This window comes from Neofelis nebulosa, chromosome 2, assembly GCF_028018385.1.
Source record: "Neofelis nebulosa isolate mNeoNeb1 chromosome 2, mNeoNeb1.pri, whole genome shotgun sequence".
In the NCBI taxonomy this organism is placed as follows: Eukaryota; Metazoa; Chordata; class Mammalia; order Carnivora; family Felidae; genus Neofelis; species Neofelis nebulosa.
The window spans coordinates 80,187,442-80,205,784 of NC_080783.1; the positions used below are offsets into that span (position 1 = coordinate 80,187,442).

At 39.4% G+C, this 18,343-nt stretch overlaps 1 protein-coding gene across 1 annotated transcript; it reads left to right on the plus strand.

Moving 5' to 3' along the window:
- Window positions 1-2,285: 2,285 nt before the first annotated feature.
- Window positions 2,286-15,533, plus strand: RBM43 (RNA binding motif protein 43). Its single transcript, XM_058715315.1, is given in 5 exon segments — window positions 2,286-2,655; window positions 2,657-2,797; window positions 8,901-9,117; window positions 12,032-12,120; window positions 12,903-15,533. Coding segments are annotated over 5 exon segments (1,224 nt in total). The 5' UTR covers window positions 2,286-2,628; the 3' UTR covers window positions 13,653-15,533.
- Window positions 15,534-18,343: the final 2,810 nt, after the last annotated feature.

An 18,343-nucleotide genomic window follows, 5' to 3' on the forward strand; every position in this document is an offset into this window, starting at 1 on the left:
CTGGCTGATTCTTTTCTAAGCTCATTTCTTTTTTATATTCCTTTGTCAAATGCACTCAGTAGTAACAGACATATGCTACTAATTTTGTTTTTCACACCTGTTTCAAAAAAAACAAGCTAATTAGGTACATATCTGCCTTCCAAGCTATCACATGTGACAGTTTTACCAAATGTTTTCCACTACATAATATGGATCGCCATCCTTCTAATCTCTGATAATTATTTTCTAATTACTTGCCAATTGTCCCTAAACCAAAGCCATGTATTTTAGATTGTGTTGTGGATTGTGTCCCCCCACCCCCACCCCCCCTCCCGCTTTTGGCTAAAGCAATACTCCACTTCAGAATACCAATTCTGTATCAATCAGGATAGATTACATGATACTCATGTGCTAAGTTATCTCTAAATTTCAGAGACCAAAACACAAAATTTTACTCCTTGCTTATGCTACATGTCCATGATGGGTCAACAAAAAGAATGCTCATCGTAAACACTCAGGGACCCAAGCTAATGGCAGCCACCATCTTTATTGATGAATATCATGCCAGAGGAAAAGAGCTGTGAAGGGTCTTGAAGTGGTAATTAAATTCTTGGTCCAGAATGACCCTTTCATTCTCAACCAGAACTAGGTATATGGCCCCACCCAACCGTAAAGGAGCTTGGATGTACAATCCTATCATATGCTTGGAAGGCAGAAAGCCAAAAATGGCATTAATGATATCTGGTTGGTATTGAAAAAAAAAAGATGCTCATACTTGAAAGATACACAAAGTATAATGAAAATAATAAAAATTGTCAAAAATTCACACCCACATAATGGTAACATTTTCATGTCCTCCTTTCCAATTTTTTTCCCAACCATACATCACATTTTATTTTGTGAAGATACCCTATTTCTAGGGTTACTATTTCCCTATTGTAGGATATTAAGATTGCTTCTAGTTTTTTACATGTATATGTGCTATGATGTGTATACATCCTTTTATATCTTTTAATATAAATCTTTTTCTGCAGTTCTGATCCTATTTCAAGGTGATAATTACTAGGTTCATAGGGTGAAGGATACAAATTCTTTTAAGGATCATGATGTGTATGGATACAATTGCTTTCAAGAAAGGCAGGCATTGGTCTACATTTTATTAAAAATGTAATAAGGACTATTTTGTTGCTCCCCTTTCAGCATTGAGTACTACTCCTTTATTTTATTTTATTTTTTAAAAAATTTTTTTTTTAACGTTTATTTATTTTTGAGACAGAGAGAGACAGAGCATGAACAGGGGAGGGTCAGAGAGAGGGAGACACAGAATCCGAAACAGGCTCCAGGCTCTGAGCTGTCAGCACAGAGCCCCACGCGGGGCTTGAACTCACAGACCGCGAGATCATGACCTGAGCCGAAGTCGGCCGCTTAACCGACTGAGCCATCCAGGAGCCCCAGAGTACTACTCCTTTAAAAGTGGCTTTCTTTTTATGCTATTTTTAGAAATCTTCACAATGTATGCTACATCTTTTGAATTAGATAATTAACAAGATAGAAGTGAAATATCGATAATGGGTTTTGTTTTTGTTTTTTGGTATCACAAAAATATCCAGGAGAGTGTCAACTAATTTGATTTTACTTAAGCTATGATTCAGAGAAAAGTACAGTGAGACGGGAGGCCCCATAACTGGGGCTGTAAAGGATTAAAATATTTTTTTGGATGCAGTTTCAGTAATAAGCTGCTAGAATTATTTTGGCCACATTTGGAGTCAGGCTTCCTCAAGGATTGTTTGGCACTTTAGGGGAGGAAACAACCCTCCTAGAGTCCTTGGCTGGATCTGGAAATTAAACTGACAAAGCCAGATTAACAGGAGAAAAGCACAGAAATGTATTTAATATAAATTTTATGTGATGTGGGAGCCTTCATAAGGAGATGAAGACTTCCACTTGTGCACTGTAACTTCAGTTCTTAAAGTGCAACTGCTAAGTGTAAGGATATGTGCATTTTCACACTTTTCACTTTACATTTTGAAAGGGGCCAAAATCCTTAGAAATGTTTGCACCTGTCAATGTTTGCACCAGTATGGATTCTTCCTCACACTCTGGCCAACACTGGGTATTACTGCACTTTTTAATTGTTACCAACCTCATGGTGGAAACAAGGGATCTCATTATAATTTCAATTTGTATTTCTTTACTTGGTAGTGGAACCGAGCTTCTTTGTATTTGCCAGCCATTTGCCTTTCTTCTTCCTGCTGTCTTTGACTTTGAAGCCATGTATGTAGATTACTCGTGTCCCCCTAGGTGCCAGACTCTGAAGTCCGAATGGCTTGTGCAAGGTCAGCTAGGTTGACAGGGACCGAGCGCTTTTCAACCCGTGCCCTGTGCACCTGGCCGCCGCGCGACTGGCCCTGGGCTGGTGGGGGGAACAGGTGTGGCGTGGTGAAGAGTCCCACGAGTGGGGGCGCTGAAAGGACGGTCCAGATTCCACTGAGCGCGGGACAGACACAGCAGCGGGAGAAGCCCCGGAGTACTGCCGGGGATTCCTTCTGGCCCCTCTCCAGCGTGGTTTCAAAAGTTATGGGACTACAGAGGCAGCAGCCATTCCAGGTCTGAGCTTCACCCGGAGGCCAAGAGGCGCAGAGCAGCGGGATGCGGTGGAGGGGCAGTTTTTTTTTTGTTTTTTTTTTTTTCACATCATCTCCAGGCTAGCGTCAACAAAGAACTGAAAGCAAAACCTTCTTCCGGCCAGCCTTGTGGCCTGTGCTCTGCTAGATTTGGGCTCTGCAGGCAGCGGAAGGCGCGTCTCTTCTCCGCCATGGCAAGTTACTTTTGTTCTGGCTTTTACCAGTCAGGGTCTTTCCCGTCCCGTTATCACTGTCCCACAGGAGCTCGCGGAGCCGGCCGGGCGGGGGTGAGAGGCTGTCGCCCGCGGCGCGCGGGGAGGCCCGGTGCTGGCGGAGAGCCACCTGCCGCGGAGGCCAACCCTCCGGCAAACCTTGCCCTGACTTTTCTGCACCTGCTCCTGTGGCAGTGTCGCGCGCGCGCTTGAAATTCATAGCAGGCTGTGCGAGACAGGCACAACTCCAAAGGGACAGAACGCCACGGCCGCCTCCCTCACCCAGTGTCTCGTGGTCAGGGACACAGCTGTCTCGTCGAGGAGTAGTTTCGCAGGCTGTGTTTGGGCTTAACTGTTGCCTCCCACTCCTCCCACTCCTTGGGGAACAACAGCGGAGAAAATTACCCAGAAATAGAGGCCGCTGTTTCCTTTTGAAAAGGGCCAGCAAGAAGGATTCGAGCCAAGGACTCAAGTTGGGAAGACATCCTGATGTCTTGTCTGCATTAGTGGGAATTCTCTCTGGTGGCCTTAGTTCTTTTTCCAGGCACAAAGGGCTCTGTGTTTTCGCCATCTGTGCTGGCTAGCAAGAACAGTTAGCAAGTTCAAGATTGAGCCTTCTGTGTTCTTTCCATCAGGCGCTTGAAGGCAGTGGCAGGGCCTTTAGTTATTAGGGTCCCGGAAATGCCAAAGCAGTTGTTAGATTCCAGTATGATTTTGTTTATTGGTAGCAGTAAAGGCAATGTCAATGAAAATAACTGATTTTTAAAAAAAAGAAATATACATGGATGCAAGGAATGAATCTAATTATTTCTGTCTAGTGCCTTACTTACAAAAACAAAACTAACAGTTTTTCTTTATATCTTCTGGCTTTCTGACACTATGGTCGGAAGTGTATTAAAATATATCATTGATACTGGAAAATGTCATCACCTTAATACCTCTTGTCCAAAATGCTGGTCTTGCTTCAAAATCCTGTATCTCTGTGGTGACTGTTGCAAGAGCTATTTTCAAGACATCTCTTTTTCTTATTGCTGGATAGAAGAGGTTAATAGCTGTCAGGGAGAAGTTCCTTTAATTTCAAGGATAAATTAAATGCAGACACTTGAATAAAGAAATAATGGTGTTAGTATTGATGAGGGCACAGGTGGAGTAAGATTTCCTGAATTTAAATTTATTGAAAGTTTTTCTTTGACGTTGATGAAAAGCAAAAAGGAAGCTAATTTATTAGCCATTTAACCATTGAGATTGGTGTGGACTATTAGGGCCAGATGTTGTATCCAGACAAATCTCCTGTGAAGTAGAATTCCTGAAAAATCTCTTGTCATTTCTTTTCCTCTGTTAGGAAGAACTATTTTGGGATAATTATGTCATACCAGTTGGGACTAGGATGGAGGAACACATATATTTTTACTATTTCCTATGCAATCTAGTTGTGAATATTTGAAGAAACTATGTTTTCCTCCATTGAAAGTATCTTTTGTAACAAATACTTGATAGATTATTATGAGTTTCATTTTTAGGAGACACTCACTTTGTTTTATATGTCTTAACATGAGCCATTTTCGTCTCCTATTCCTCTGTCCCTTTGCTATTGTTGTGAACTCTTCTTTTGCATTTTTAAATTAAATCTGACCATTAATTAAAATTTGACCTCAGCCTTCAAGGCTTTTCTTTCATGAAGCTTTCTTTGACTGCTTTAGCCAGAGTTAATCTTGCTTCCTAATCCTGGGTGGTATCTATTGTATATTTTAGCATTTTATTTTGGACGGTCTTGTATCCTTCTCAAATCGTCTGTTTTCCTGTGTAGAGAAATATGTCTCCTTTTGTGTGCGTACCAAGCTCTGTTGAAATGATGTATTTATGTGTCTGCCTTTCTCTCTCATCCCTCTCTCATCCATAAGGTAGAGGCCTTTATTTTAAATATTGGTAATCCTAAGGCCTATCCAAGGCTATCCCCACATAATAAAGCTCAGTAAATTTTTATGGGGGAACTAAATTTTAGGGCAAGGGGTATGTTTTATTTCTTTGTATGTGTCATCTATGGTATCCATTATATTGCCAGACATAGAACACATGCTTAGTTATTACTGTATTTGTTAACTGATTAACTGTATTTTGTACTACTGTAGTATATTAACTGTAGTTGTATTACTGTATTTGTTAATTGACAAGACACTATATAGTCTAAGAAATTCAGTGTACACTGTGAACTTAAAAACACTTTTTCATCAGGTGCATTTTTGCCACCTGATTTTAACACTTTTTTTTATTTTTAGTTTTTTGATTAATTATTTACAACCGAAATCCACCAATTTTTTGAGAAAACGTAAATGCCATAAAATGAAGTGCAAATATCACCAAGTGAAAGAATCAACACCTAACGAAAGAATTACTAGAGCACACAGATGATTTTTAAGTACCTTGCAACATACTACTCAACACTTTTAAAAAAAATGTTTATTATTTATTTTTGAGAGAGAGAGAGAAGAAAGAGGCAGAGCATGAGTGGGGGAGGGGCAGAGAGAGAGAGAGACCTAGAATCCAAAGCAGGCTCCAGGCTCTGAGCTGTCAGCACAGAGCCGGATGTGGGGCTCTAACTCACAAGCCATGAGATCATGACCTGAGCTGAAATTGGACTCTTAACTGACTGAACCACCCAGGCGCCCCTTGCCACCTGATTTTGACAACTACCAACTGAAATACCAAAGAGATGCTGAGAGAGTATATATCCTGGGGGCAGGCATCATTGACTTTCATCATTTTCTGTTGAATTCCTACTATGATAAATGAGGATTTCACTTAAGTAATATCTGCCTTTTCCTATCTTCCAAGTTTGAAAGTTTTAATATTATTTAAAAATTTCCTATGGCATATTTTTATAGCTTCCATAGTATTCTTAAAATTTTTATAGAATGACATGCTTTTCAGTAGTGTAAGAGGAGATTATTTTGTTCTCAACTTCTGTTAGTTCAGCCTTTATTCTTAAATTGGCAGGGTTGAATGTTTCCATTTTATTCTGTAGTCATACTTAAATCTTAGCATTTCAGAGACTTAACAAAATTAGTCTAAAGTTGGTTTAAAAACCAATAGGAGGGGCGCCTGGGTGGCTCAGTCGGTTAAGCGTCCGACTTCGGCTCAGGTCACGATCTCGCGGTAAGTGAGTTTGAGCCCCGCGTCGGGCTCTGTGCTGACTGCTCAGAGCCTGGAGCCTGTTTCAGATTCCCTCTCTCTCTGACCCTCCCCCGTTCGTGCTCTGTCTCTCTCTGTCTCAAAAATAAATAAACGTTAAAAAAAATTAAAAAAAAACAACAACCAATAGGAGTTTTTACATTATTATGCAAATAGTAAATACTGTTTATAGCCACGCCTAGTACTGTGCTGTGATTACTTTTTCTCCTTTTAGTCCAATGTCATGTGTATTTTTCCTTTTCCACTTGACAGGCAAATGTTCCCAGCAGCAGTGTCAATTGGACTGGCAATTTTTGGTACTGCATAAATTAATTCAAATCGTGCCACACTTCAGTTTGCTTATGATCTTTAGGTTGGAGTCCCTTCAAATGCCAGAAAGCAGTGGAGACTTGCTATAGGTGCCAGCACCCATACTAGCAGGTCAGATTCTCCCTAAGTGTTCATTCAGTTTTTTTTTTAAGGTACAATAATCTTTAAGTCATCTGCCCCGGCCCCCCAGCCGCAGGTTGTCACCCAGCTGCCTTCACTATCCTCGTGTGTGTGTGTGTGTGTGTGTGTGTGTGTATGCAGGGAGGGTAAGGAATGTGGAGAGACAACTGGAGAAGTTGTTTTGCCACTAGTTTTTCAACTGATCTTTCTGGTTTTGGTCCCTTTTTTCATTTCTGTTGTCACCTTTCCCGTGAAACCCCCTTTCCTTGTTCAGGGTTAGATCCTTTTCTCTCTCTTATCTTCTCATACTTCTATATATTTTCAGTCTTCCAGAAATGTGTCAACTGGGCTTATTCTCCTTTTTATTCTTATTCTTTGCTTTTATTGTTTTACTTGCTGTTGGGATGGACAGGATGCTGTGTACTTAGACTGTCTTCTTGACCGGAGGTCAGAAATAGCTAGCTTACACCCAGCGAAATCCTATTCTGAGTACAGAGTCCTCTGAACTGACAGCCTGACACATCTTTGTGATCTGTTAGCCTTATGAGATATCCTGTCTTCCCTGGAGGTAATTTAGGATAGATTAAGTCTGAGCTGTGTTATAATCAGGCTGGACTACCTATGTAAGCACTGAGAACAGCTGATAGGTCCACTTCCCTAAATGGGCTGGGGAACAAATCAAAACATTGAAACCGAAGCCCTTTACCTGAATAATGTAAGAAGTTCGAAGAGAGTGAGCTCAGGGAAGGGTCTACTTGCAGTTGGTGCTCTGTGCTCAGCATAGTGGCGGGGTCTTCAATAGCATATGCTCTTAGTTGTTGAATTCTATCTCACGTATGTGCCTGAAGGCAGGATTTACTTCACTGCAGCCCCACCGTTATGGCCAGGGTTTTTTTTTTTTTTTTTTTTTTTTTTTTTTTTTTTTTATGGGGCCCTTTTTTTTCTAATTCTGACCAAAAAAAGTAGGGGATGTGTTTCGTAGTGGGTTATGTGCTTTGGACTGTACAATTGAGAAAACATCTAGCCAGACACAAATAGACACTTTTCTAAAGAAGACATCCAGATGGCCAATAGGCACATGAAAAGATGCTCAACGTCCCTCCTCATCAGGGAAATACAAATCAAAACCACACTGAAATATCACCTCACACCAGTCAGAGTGGCTAAAATGAACAAATCAGGAGACTATAGATGCTGGAGAGGATGTGGAGAAACGGGAACCCTCTTGCACTATTGGTGGGAATGCAAACTGGTGCAGCCGCTTTGGAAAAGAGTGTGGAGGTTCCTCAAAAATTAAAAATAGATCTACCTTATGACCCAGCAATAGCATTGTTAGGAATTTACCCAAGGGATACAGGAGTGCTGACGCTCAGAGGCATTTGTATCCCAATGATTATAGCAGCACTTTCAACAATAGCCAAATTATGGAAAGAGCCTAAATGTCCGTCAACTGACGAATAGATAAAGAAGATGTGGTTTATATATACAATGGAATACTACTTGGCAATGAGAAAGAATGAAATCTGGCCATTTGTAGCAACGTGGATGGAACTGGAGAGTATTATGTTAAGTGAAATAAGTCAGGCAGAGAAAGACAGCTACCATATGCTTTCACTCATATGTGGATCCTGAGAAACTTGACAGAAGACCATGGGGGAGAGGAAGGGGGAAAAAAAGTTACAGAGAGGGAGGGAGGCAAACCATAAGAAACTCTTAAAAACTGAGAATAAACTGAGGGTTGATGGGGGGTGGGGGGGAGAAGTGGGTGATGGGCATTGAGGAGGGCACCTGTTGGGATGAGCGCTGAGTATTGTATGGAAACCAATGTGGCAATAAATAATATATATATTGTATATATATATATATATATATATATATATAATATATAATATATAATATATAAATACTACACACATATAAATTATATACAATAAACATATAATATAAATATAATAATATATAAATATATATAATATAAATATAAATTTATTTATAAATTTATAAATATAAAAATATATATAATATAAACATAAATATATATAATATATATACATTATATATATAAAGAAAACATCTAGCCATCTCCAAACTACCATATTTTGTGGTTGGCTTGACTTGTTTTCAAACTTAAATTTATACCATGTGTATTTCTTGATCTCTTCCTTTGTGATTGCTATTACTTTTAGGCCTTTCTAAAATCAGGCAAATATTAACTAATGTTTTCCATTTATAAAAAAAAATTGAGTTCACTTTTTACAATGTACCCCTCAAATTCATGTGGGGTTTATGTTGGTATATGACGTGAGGCAAGGATCTGTCCTTTTTTTTTTTCTTTCAAGTGTCTGATCAGCTATACTAGCACCTTTATTGAATAAAATATACTGTCTTCCACTGGTGTGTGATGATGGCTATATTAAGGAGAATCTTATTTTTGTATTTAAAGAGTATCCTACTATTGTTCTTACAGGCATCAGTTTTGAAAGGCAAGGACTCCAAAGCTTCTGAAAGAATGGTTGAAGTTGCTGGTCATCCGGTTCGCCTTTTTAATGATCAATTACTGACCACAGTAGTGAAGACTCACTTTCAAGATATTAAGAATAAAGGTGGAGTTGTTGAACATGTGATATATCCAACAAGAACCAGGGGCAGGGGAGTTGCAAATGTGACATTCAAAGAGAAAAAAGGTATTTCCAAATCAAATTTTGTAATTTTAGAAATACTTCTGTAATGAAATCAAGAATTGAATTTCATTAAAATGATTCATGGGATTGGTAGAGTTTAAAGTAGCATTTTGAAAATATTATTCTATTCTGAATATATTGGTACAATATTGTATTAACAAGAATATATGTGAAAATGGCTCATGATAAAGTTGTTAGCAACTGCCAAATTCTTGAAGACTTCTTTCTATATTTAGAATCTGTCTGGATCTTGGGATGAAAGTGATACATTTTATTGTAGAAAACTTGTAAAATACAGAAAAAAAAAATGAAGCCCCCAAGAATCTATAATCTCACAAATATGATAACTCTGAATTTTCAAGTGGCTTCAGCAATATAATCATACCATTAGCTTCTCTTTGTTCAAACCTACAAAAAGATATTCTAATATAGCATCACCTTTATCACCGGTAAAGTTGGATTGGATGAATAGCTTGGATCTGAGATCAGATTGAACCATTCTGTTCCTATCCCATCCCTGACATAGGTGAGGAGGTTGGATCTGCAGGGGATATTCATCCCTCCAGCCTCATGGAGAGGGGCAGCCTTCTTTACAGCTTAGTAACTGGCAAAATGTATTGCCAAAGAAAGATGAGGCTCCATGCCAGTGTCTTGGAGGTAAAATACTATATGGGGTTAGAAGCAGAAGAGAACTTGCTTTTCCTGAGGGAAGATAGGTTCTAGAGAGAAACCTAAGACTATAGATTATAGCACCTTTACCTGTCACCATAGTTAAGCCATTCCTTCTCAATGGGGATGTTATGGTAGGGAGCATGTGAGGGGCTCCTTATTATTTCTCTCAGGGGATTGTTGTGTTTTTGGAAGTTAATATTTTAAACGTTCAACTGGTACCATTGAACCAAAGAGAGAAAGGGAAGGCTCATTCATTCATTTGTTCACAAATATTTTTGACTGCTTATTATTTACCTGGCATCATTCTAGGCCTTCAAGATACGGCAATGAGTGAAGCAGGCAAAATGTTTTCTTTCATGAAACCTACATCCGTGCAGGTGGACAGATAATAAACTAGCAAATAAATGAATATATAATATGTTGGGTGCTTGATTAATTTATATATTTATACATTATATATTTATCTTTATGTTTATACATTTATTTGTATATATTAACATGTAATGAGTGCTATGAAAAAATATAAAACAGAATAAAGGGATACAATGTGATGGAGAGTACTGCTTTATTAGATAGAGTGGGTGGGGAAGTACTCTTCAGGTGACATTTGAGCAGAGACCTGAATGAAATAATGGAATGACTCATGCAGAAAAGGGGGAAGAACATTCTAGGCTAAGGGAAGGACTAGGAAACATTTTCTGAGAGGGTAGCATGCTGGGCATTTAATTTTTTTTATTTATTTATTTTTTTTAACGTTTTTATTTATTTTTGAGACAGAGAGAGACAGAGCATGAACGGGGGAGGGGCAGAGAGAGAGGGAGACACAGAATCGGAAGCAGGCTCCAGGCTCTGAGCCATCAGCCCAGAGCCCGACGCGGGGCTCGAACTCACCGACCGCGAGATCATGACCTGAGCCGAAGTCGGACGTTTAACCGACTGAGCCACCCAGGCGCCCCAACATGCTGGGCATTTTAAAGACAGCAAGGCAGCCTGAGTGGCTGGAGTGGGGTGAGCAAGGGAGAGAGTAAAAGGAGATGTGGTTAGATGGGTAGCTGGGCACCAGATTATGTTAAACAGCCTATAGGTCAAGGCAAGATATCTGGATTTTATTCTGGGTGAGATGGAAAACCATCGGTGGGTTTTGAGCGGATGACTGATGAAATGTGACTGCCCTTTCTTCGGTGGTCGCTCTGGCAGCCACGTGGAGAGCACAAGTTCCTGGTCATCTCTGGTTTTGACTAGGGTGGTAACAGGGCTGTTGACTGGGAACTGGTGGCCATTCAGGATTTGCTGATGGATTAGGTGTCATTTTCTGAGATGTGGAACACTGGAGAAAGATACTTTTGGAAGGGGAATAGTTATCAAGATTTGAATTTTGGTCATTGAGATGTTTATTAAGATAATAAAGTAGAGATTTCCACTGGCAGATGAAAGTGGAGGCCAAAGAGAATTTGGAAATGATGCATTAAAAAAATCTTTTTTAAATGTTTATATATTTTTGAGACAGAGAGAGAGAGAGAGAGAGAGAGAGAGAGAGAGAAAACATGAGTGGGGGAGGGGCAGAGAGAGAGGGAGACACGCAATCTGAAGCAGGATCCCGACTCTGAGCTGTCAGCACAGAGCCTGACGGGGGGCTTGAACTCACAAGCCGTGAGATCATGACCTGAGCCGAAGTCAGCTGCTCAACCAGCTGAGCCACCCAGGTGCCCCAGAAATGATGCATTTAGTGATAGTATCTAAAGTGGTGGGATTGTTGAGATAAGTCTGGGGTTGGGTGTATGTTTGCAAAGAGGTATAAGTCCTGAGGCCTGGGGCATGGTAACATCTAGAGAATGAGAAGAGAAGGAGAATTAGCAAAGGAGACCGTGAATTAGAGGAGAACAAAGACAGTATGGTATTCTGAATTTAAGAAGGTGAAGTCTCCTTATGGCCATAATTAATAGAGGGAGGATTTACTTTTAGGTTTTTGTTTTCTATTCATATACACATTCATATATATACATACATATATATATACACACACACACTTGTGTGGTTTTAAAAATATGATTAGGATCAAATGTACACATGAAATCAACTTTAATCTGTTAACGTAGAAGGGAAAACTATTTAAGTGTTGAATTTAGAGGAAAATGAAAAAAAATCTTAGGCATGTTGAATAATAGAGTTGAACATTTCTATTATTAATAATTAATTATTAGTGTGTCAGGCTGCAAACACTTCTGATGGCAGTGTTTCCACTTAGGTGCAAAGAATGTCAGCAGAAAACAGAAACACTGTCAGGCAGAAAAGGTTGGACCTGCTCAATTCACAGTCTCTTATTTTGGTGAAAAGGTAAGGTGTGATGCCTCCAGTCCTGGATCCTGTTTCTTCTGTGTGTTCCCTACACAGGAGACACAGAGCACTCTCATCTCATGACTCCTACAAAAGGAAATGCCAACTTGCTAACCTGAGTGCTAAACGCCAAGCCTGTGTCTTGAAATTTTTGGCTTATTGCCTCATCTGTTTCATGTTCCTATGTGTGCCTTTTGATGCTTTCAAAGTGACACAGAGTTTTTATGCTTATATGGAGGATGTCAGGTAGATACCTAAAGACTTATTTTCAGGAAGAAAAAAAAGTAGGATGAACATTAAAAAGGAGCTTCAAAGAGGCAGGAAAGGTAGAATTAAGAGGAAAAAGTTAAAATTCACTGGTCTGAAACTATTCACTGAGAAACGCAGGGTTCTGGGCCGTCATCTGATGAACTTAAGTTGGAGGACTCTCCAGGGGAACTCCTGTCCATAGAGAAGAACCAGAACATTGTGTATCTGTACCTCATAACAGTGTATGGATTTTGCTTAAGACTTTGGTTCAAATAACATTCTGCCTCTAAAACATATTTGACTAGCTCTTTTTGGGAAATGCACTGAGGGACCGTGAACCCCAAATTGAGCATTATGGCCTTGATGGGGTTGTGAGATCCCTGCTGTGGCGTCAGAAACTAGTCTGTGCTAGGCAGGCGGGGTTTGGTTTAGGGCAACTGCTGTAGAGATGGAGAAAGTGGCAGGAAAAAATGTGTTTATGTTGTCCACTCCCCTAGACAGTGCTGTTTTCATTTCTCTCTGTTTAATTTTAGGTCTTCAGCTCTGTAAAAGCTATCCTCGATCTTTCTGTTTTTCGGAGTCAAGTCATTCTAGAAAGCCTGGTAATGGACCTGACAAGGAAAATCCCAACTTTATCCTTCAGTCCTCTGGAACCCAATGGAAGAGTCTCTGTGCAAGGGTCATTTCTGGATATCCTGAGGCTTAAAGAAACTTTGCTATTAGAAGCAAGTTCTCTTTTAGAAAAAAATAGGAATTTTATCAGTGAGGAGAAGTGGAACAGCCAGGGCCCCAAAAGGGATCTCCAGAGAGGCAGTAACTCCTCAGAGTCACCCGGGTCCTCAGTACCTGAGACCACTAGGAGCGGAGAAACACTTGTTCTCGATACAGATGTATTCCTTTATCTGAAAAAGAGCAGATTTTATGAAAACACATTGAAAAAATGTCATGTTTTCTGTCAGGAGAGAGTGGATGGTGAAATCACCACAATCTGTATAAGAAATGCTCAACAATGTTCTCACCCAAACAACGCAAAGCTTGTGAAAGCACTTATTGAGGAATATTCACTTGCTCTTCACTTTGAGCTTAAAAAAGAGACACTTCTTTTGAAAGGAAAGGAGAATAGAGATAAAAGAAGGATTAAGTCGGCCTGTGAACAAGTAAGTTTGAGGTACCCTAAGGTTCTGATTAATTTTTACGAGACGCACATTGATATTATAGGATCTTCTTCTGACACACACTTGTTTAAAAAAGAGATCATGAAATTAATAAGGCTAAAAAGTTAGGTAATAAAATCTCAGCAATAGTGGTAGTGGCAGTCACTCTCCCTCACTGAGCAGAGGCAATGCTGTGTATGATGCTAGCTTTACACACATTAGTCATTTAATCCTTACAACCATCCTTCATTGTAGGCATTGCTATCCTCATGTTCTAGGGGAAGAACCTAGGATTTGGAGAAGTTAAAACATTTGTCCGGAGTTATCGAGCAGGCAAAGAATGGGGTTAAACTTGGCCTATCTGACTACAAAGATAATATCTAAGTCTTAAAACTTTGAAAAAAAAATCTCATTAAACTTTGAAGAAATCTCACTTTCCCTGCAACCCCAAATTCTTAGAATGTATCTTGCTCATCTCAAAGTAAACAAATGTGATTGTGATGATGTGAACTGTTTAGATCAAAAGAAAAGCACAAGACAAATCTCTATGTTTTCATTTTTCTTAGCCATCTAAATCCCAAGTATTTCCATCTTTTATTTAAAAAAATCGTTTTTAAGTTTATTTATTTTGACTCTACACTGTCAGAGCCTGCTTGGGACCCAGTGTGGGACTCAAACTTATAAACCTTGAGATCATGACCTGAGATGAAATCAAGAGTCGGAGGCTTAACTGACTGAACCACCCAGGCACCCTGTATTTCCATATTTTAAGATACAATATTTCATTGTTGTTTTTGTCAGTGAGAAATTGCTCTTTACATCAAGTGCCCAATAAGATGTCTTTAAATTTAAAAAGTGCTTCATTTTTATTTTGCTCCTAGGAGTTTGTCTCAGCCTGGTTTCAGTCAGGAGAGAGAAGGCACGCAGTAATATGAAAAGGGAAAGTTTAATATAAAAAATTGTTAATTATAATAGGGGATTGGAATAATGAGGAATTGGCTAGGAGGAAATAAAGAGAACTCTAAAAAACATAGGAATAGCAAATTTAAGAAGAGTTTAGGTAGAACACCATGGAAGAGTCCCCCTCGCCCCCCATCCCAGGACTGAGATCTTGCTGGAGGGTTTGTGCCAAGGGATCTTGCTGGAAATCCATCCTCTAGGTTGCTGGAGGAATCTGTTCAGAGGAAATGTCTCACCAGAGACATCCCATTACAAAATGCGTTAGAGTAGCTGGGGTAACCTGCTAGTCACTGGGTGCTAATGGCCACCGTGCACTTATAGGGCCTGGGAAGGCCTTGTGTGCTGGCGGCTGGACATCGGAGCAACTGTCCGTGCTGCATGAACCTGATGTTGGAGAAGCTGCCCGTGCCGCAGACGTTGGGTATCGGGGGAAGTTTCTTCTGCAGAAAAACCGGATCCCTAATAGCCTGCCAGCTGAACAAGTTGGAGTAGGAACAAGACTTTTGTCCTGCAGTGTCTCTCCAGCGCCCTCTACTGAGAAAACAACATCCTGTCAGCTACAGAGGAAAAATACTTAAGGGTCCCAGATCCATTTTCACAGAGAAGGCACATAGGATGAATTGAAAGCGGAGTCAATAAGTTGATAACTGATAGAGTTTAATGAGATACCTACTAAGGCTTTCATTACTATGACAAATTTAAAATCAATAGAATAGTCTTTTTTTTTTTTAAGGAAATAGAAGTTTATTGAATCCACCGCAAGGGTGCGCAAGGGAGCCGCAGGCAGGACAGCAGAGGAGAGGCTGTGTGCCTAATACCAATAGCCTTTAAACAAAGAACTGGGTTACAAAAATGATGCTCATTCCATATTCTGATAGACTTTGATTGACAAGTATGGATATGACATCTTCTGCTTGAGGATATTATGTATCAGACGTTTTTTACATATTGCTGTGTATTTTAGAGTTAGTTTAACAGCACTTTCCTTATAATATGCTACTTTGTGTAACCAATTTCTATCTTTAATAAAAACTGACATTTTTTCCCAAAGTGGTAGTAGTGACTTATTAAAATTTATTTTTGAAGGTTAGTGATGCCCAGGCAGATGGTGTGAATTCCATGTCGTTGTCAGGCCTAAACTCTGTTGTATGTCTTCCACGGGGGAAAAAAACCTATCATTTAAGTAGATAATAAGCTGATACTTTTCAGAGAGGCTGCAGTAGTGAACGGAGCCATTATCCAGAAGGTTCAGATCCAGATGGACAAAGGAGAAGAATGGGAGAAAATGTTCGGAGGTACTTGGGTAAGAGAAGCATTCAGGAATTCTTATTGAGCTCATCCTCTGGGACAATCCTTTTACGGGGTTCTGGAGACAACAGTGGGATGTAAGACAGCTATGTTCACTAATTTCTTAGAAGTTACTGCTTGGTCTGACAGAGAAGGCAAACAAGCCATTACCTTAGTGCTTGCTATAGAAGTAGCTGGGATAGGGTAGAAGGAGTGTCAATTCTTTCCTGGGATATGTTAATAATTTTCAAGTTATTAGCATAATTTTCATAAAAAAGATAGTGAGCATGTGTCAAAGCTTTATTTACCTTATTATTGAGGAGTGAACTAGCACAATGACAATACTGTTTCAAAAAGAATATGAGTAATAGAATTTAAAAATCAGTAGCATGTTAATAAAGATTGCTAAATGGGAAACAAAGCTGATCAATGTTCAATCGTGTTATAAAACTGTGATTTAGGGGTTGTTTTCTCTGCTAACCAGAAAAATAATCACACTTTATCATGTTTTTTTTTTTTGAAGTTAAAATTCTAACTGTACAGAGTTGTAAAGTGTCAGTGCCCTAATCAATTGCGATAATTAAGTGAAACAAAGTTACATTCCCCAAAAGAGATGACCCACCAGTGGACTTATTGGAGCATGTCTAGCAAGGCATTAAAGGGTCACATAATTATTTTTTGCCTTATTTCTGTGTTTTGAGTAACTTTCTTTAATAAGGGTCAGAAGAAGCTTCCCAGAGGCAAAGAGCTGATGGATGGGTGTTAGCCAAAGGGATGAGGAGGGAGGGCAAAACAGTACTTGGTTTGGTAGATGAACACCACGTTTAGGGATGCCTGACTTTTGACAACTTAGTTTTTTGTTTTTTTTGTTTTTTTTTTTAGAATAACTTAAAATATTTTAATTGACAGCTTAGTGTTTACAAATTTTATCTGATGGACAAGATTTCCTTGATTTTTCATTAGAGAGTCATACATACAAATGTCCAACTTCCTTTGTGTATTTCTTCATATAAGCCATGTTGGTGACAATGTATGGAGTTGCCAAAGACAGTAGTTTAAGAAACGTAACTCTCCTGCCTAAATTTCACTACTCTAAGGCCATTTCCTGGTATAAATACTGGCCTATGAAATTAAAAACACTTTTAACTCCAGTGGGCTCTGTTCCATACTCTCCACTGACCCCTTCTCTCTCATTTTTCACTTCTTCCAAACTGAGTGACTCTGGGAAATTTCCTTACCCCATTAGCTTCAGTGTTATCAGTTATTATTGTGAATTTTTAGAAATCGTAGCAAGTAATACATATTCAAAAATAGTAGTTATTATTCTAAGAACTTGATAGTACCAACACCCCAAGGAAAGCTCCCTCTGCTTAGAATGTCTCATCTCAGGGCTGGAGCCAACATGTGACTCAAGCTAGAAAACCAAGAGTTGTTTAGACTTCTTCCCCCTCTCTCCACCACCTTAGATCAGGGTTATGTCACTTCTTGCCTGGTTTACTGGGTTGAATAGTATCCCCTCAAAGTTCATGTCTATCTGGAACCTCAGAATGTAACCTTATTTGGAAATAGGGCCTTTATAGATGTGATTAGAAAAGATGATATCTTACTGGATTGGAGTGAGGCCTTATCTGTTGTCCTTATAAGAAAGGGAGAGGACACAGAGACTCAGAGGAGACAGAGGAAATGTTCACATGACAATGGAGGCTACTGATGTAGCTATAAGCCAAGGAATGCCAAAGATGTCTGGGAACCACCAAGAACTGGAAGAGGCAAGGAAGAATTCTTCCCTAGAGTCTTCAAATGGATCACGATCTTGCCATCACCATGGTTTTAGACTTCTGGTCTCCAGAATTGTGAAAGAATAAATTTCTGTTGTTTTAAGCCACCAACTTTGTGGTAATTTGTTATGGCGGCTCTAAGAAACCAATACACAAGGCTTTTTTCAAATAAGTTCCGGAGAGCCTCTGAATCTTGCAGTTGCTTTTGTGTGGGGGTCCCTGTTGTGTACTCTACACTCAGCTTTCTTGTGACAGTATTTCACAGTACATTTAGTTAGTTGGTTTCTTATCTTCCTTTCCCACTATTGGCCTCCGTGAGGCCAGGAATTTTGTCTTTTTCTGTGTTATTTATCCTCTGTTTATAACAGTACTGGCACATAGTAGACATTCCACAAAGACTTATGATATGTATGAACAATTTTTGTGCTCCACCCAGAATTTATACAGGGTTTTGTACTAAAATAAGTATCTTATAAATGTGTGTTCCTTGGTCTAGGAATTTTCTTTTTATACAGTATTCCCACTTGCCAATGTCATAATACTAACATTAATCTCTTACCCCTTTAGAATGTGTCCTCATTTCCTACTTGTATGATTTCCTTCAATGTAGGAAATTCTGGCAAGAGAAACTCAAATGAGTTATCCCTCCCTTTTATATTCTTCTCATGCAAGTTGGTCAGTAATTGTTCCTGGCAGGAAGGCACTAAGCATGTTCCCTAAAAGTACTTGGGAGGTTCTTTCCATTTGCATAGTTCCTGACTGGGTTTCACCAGTGAGACAAAAAGTCCCTTGTGA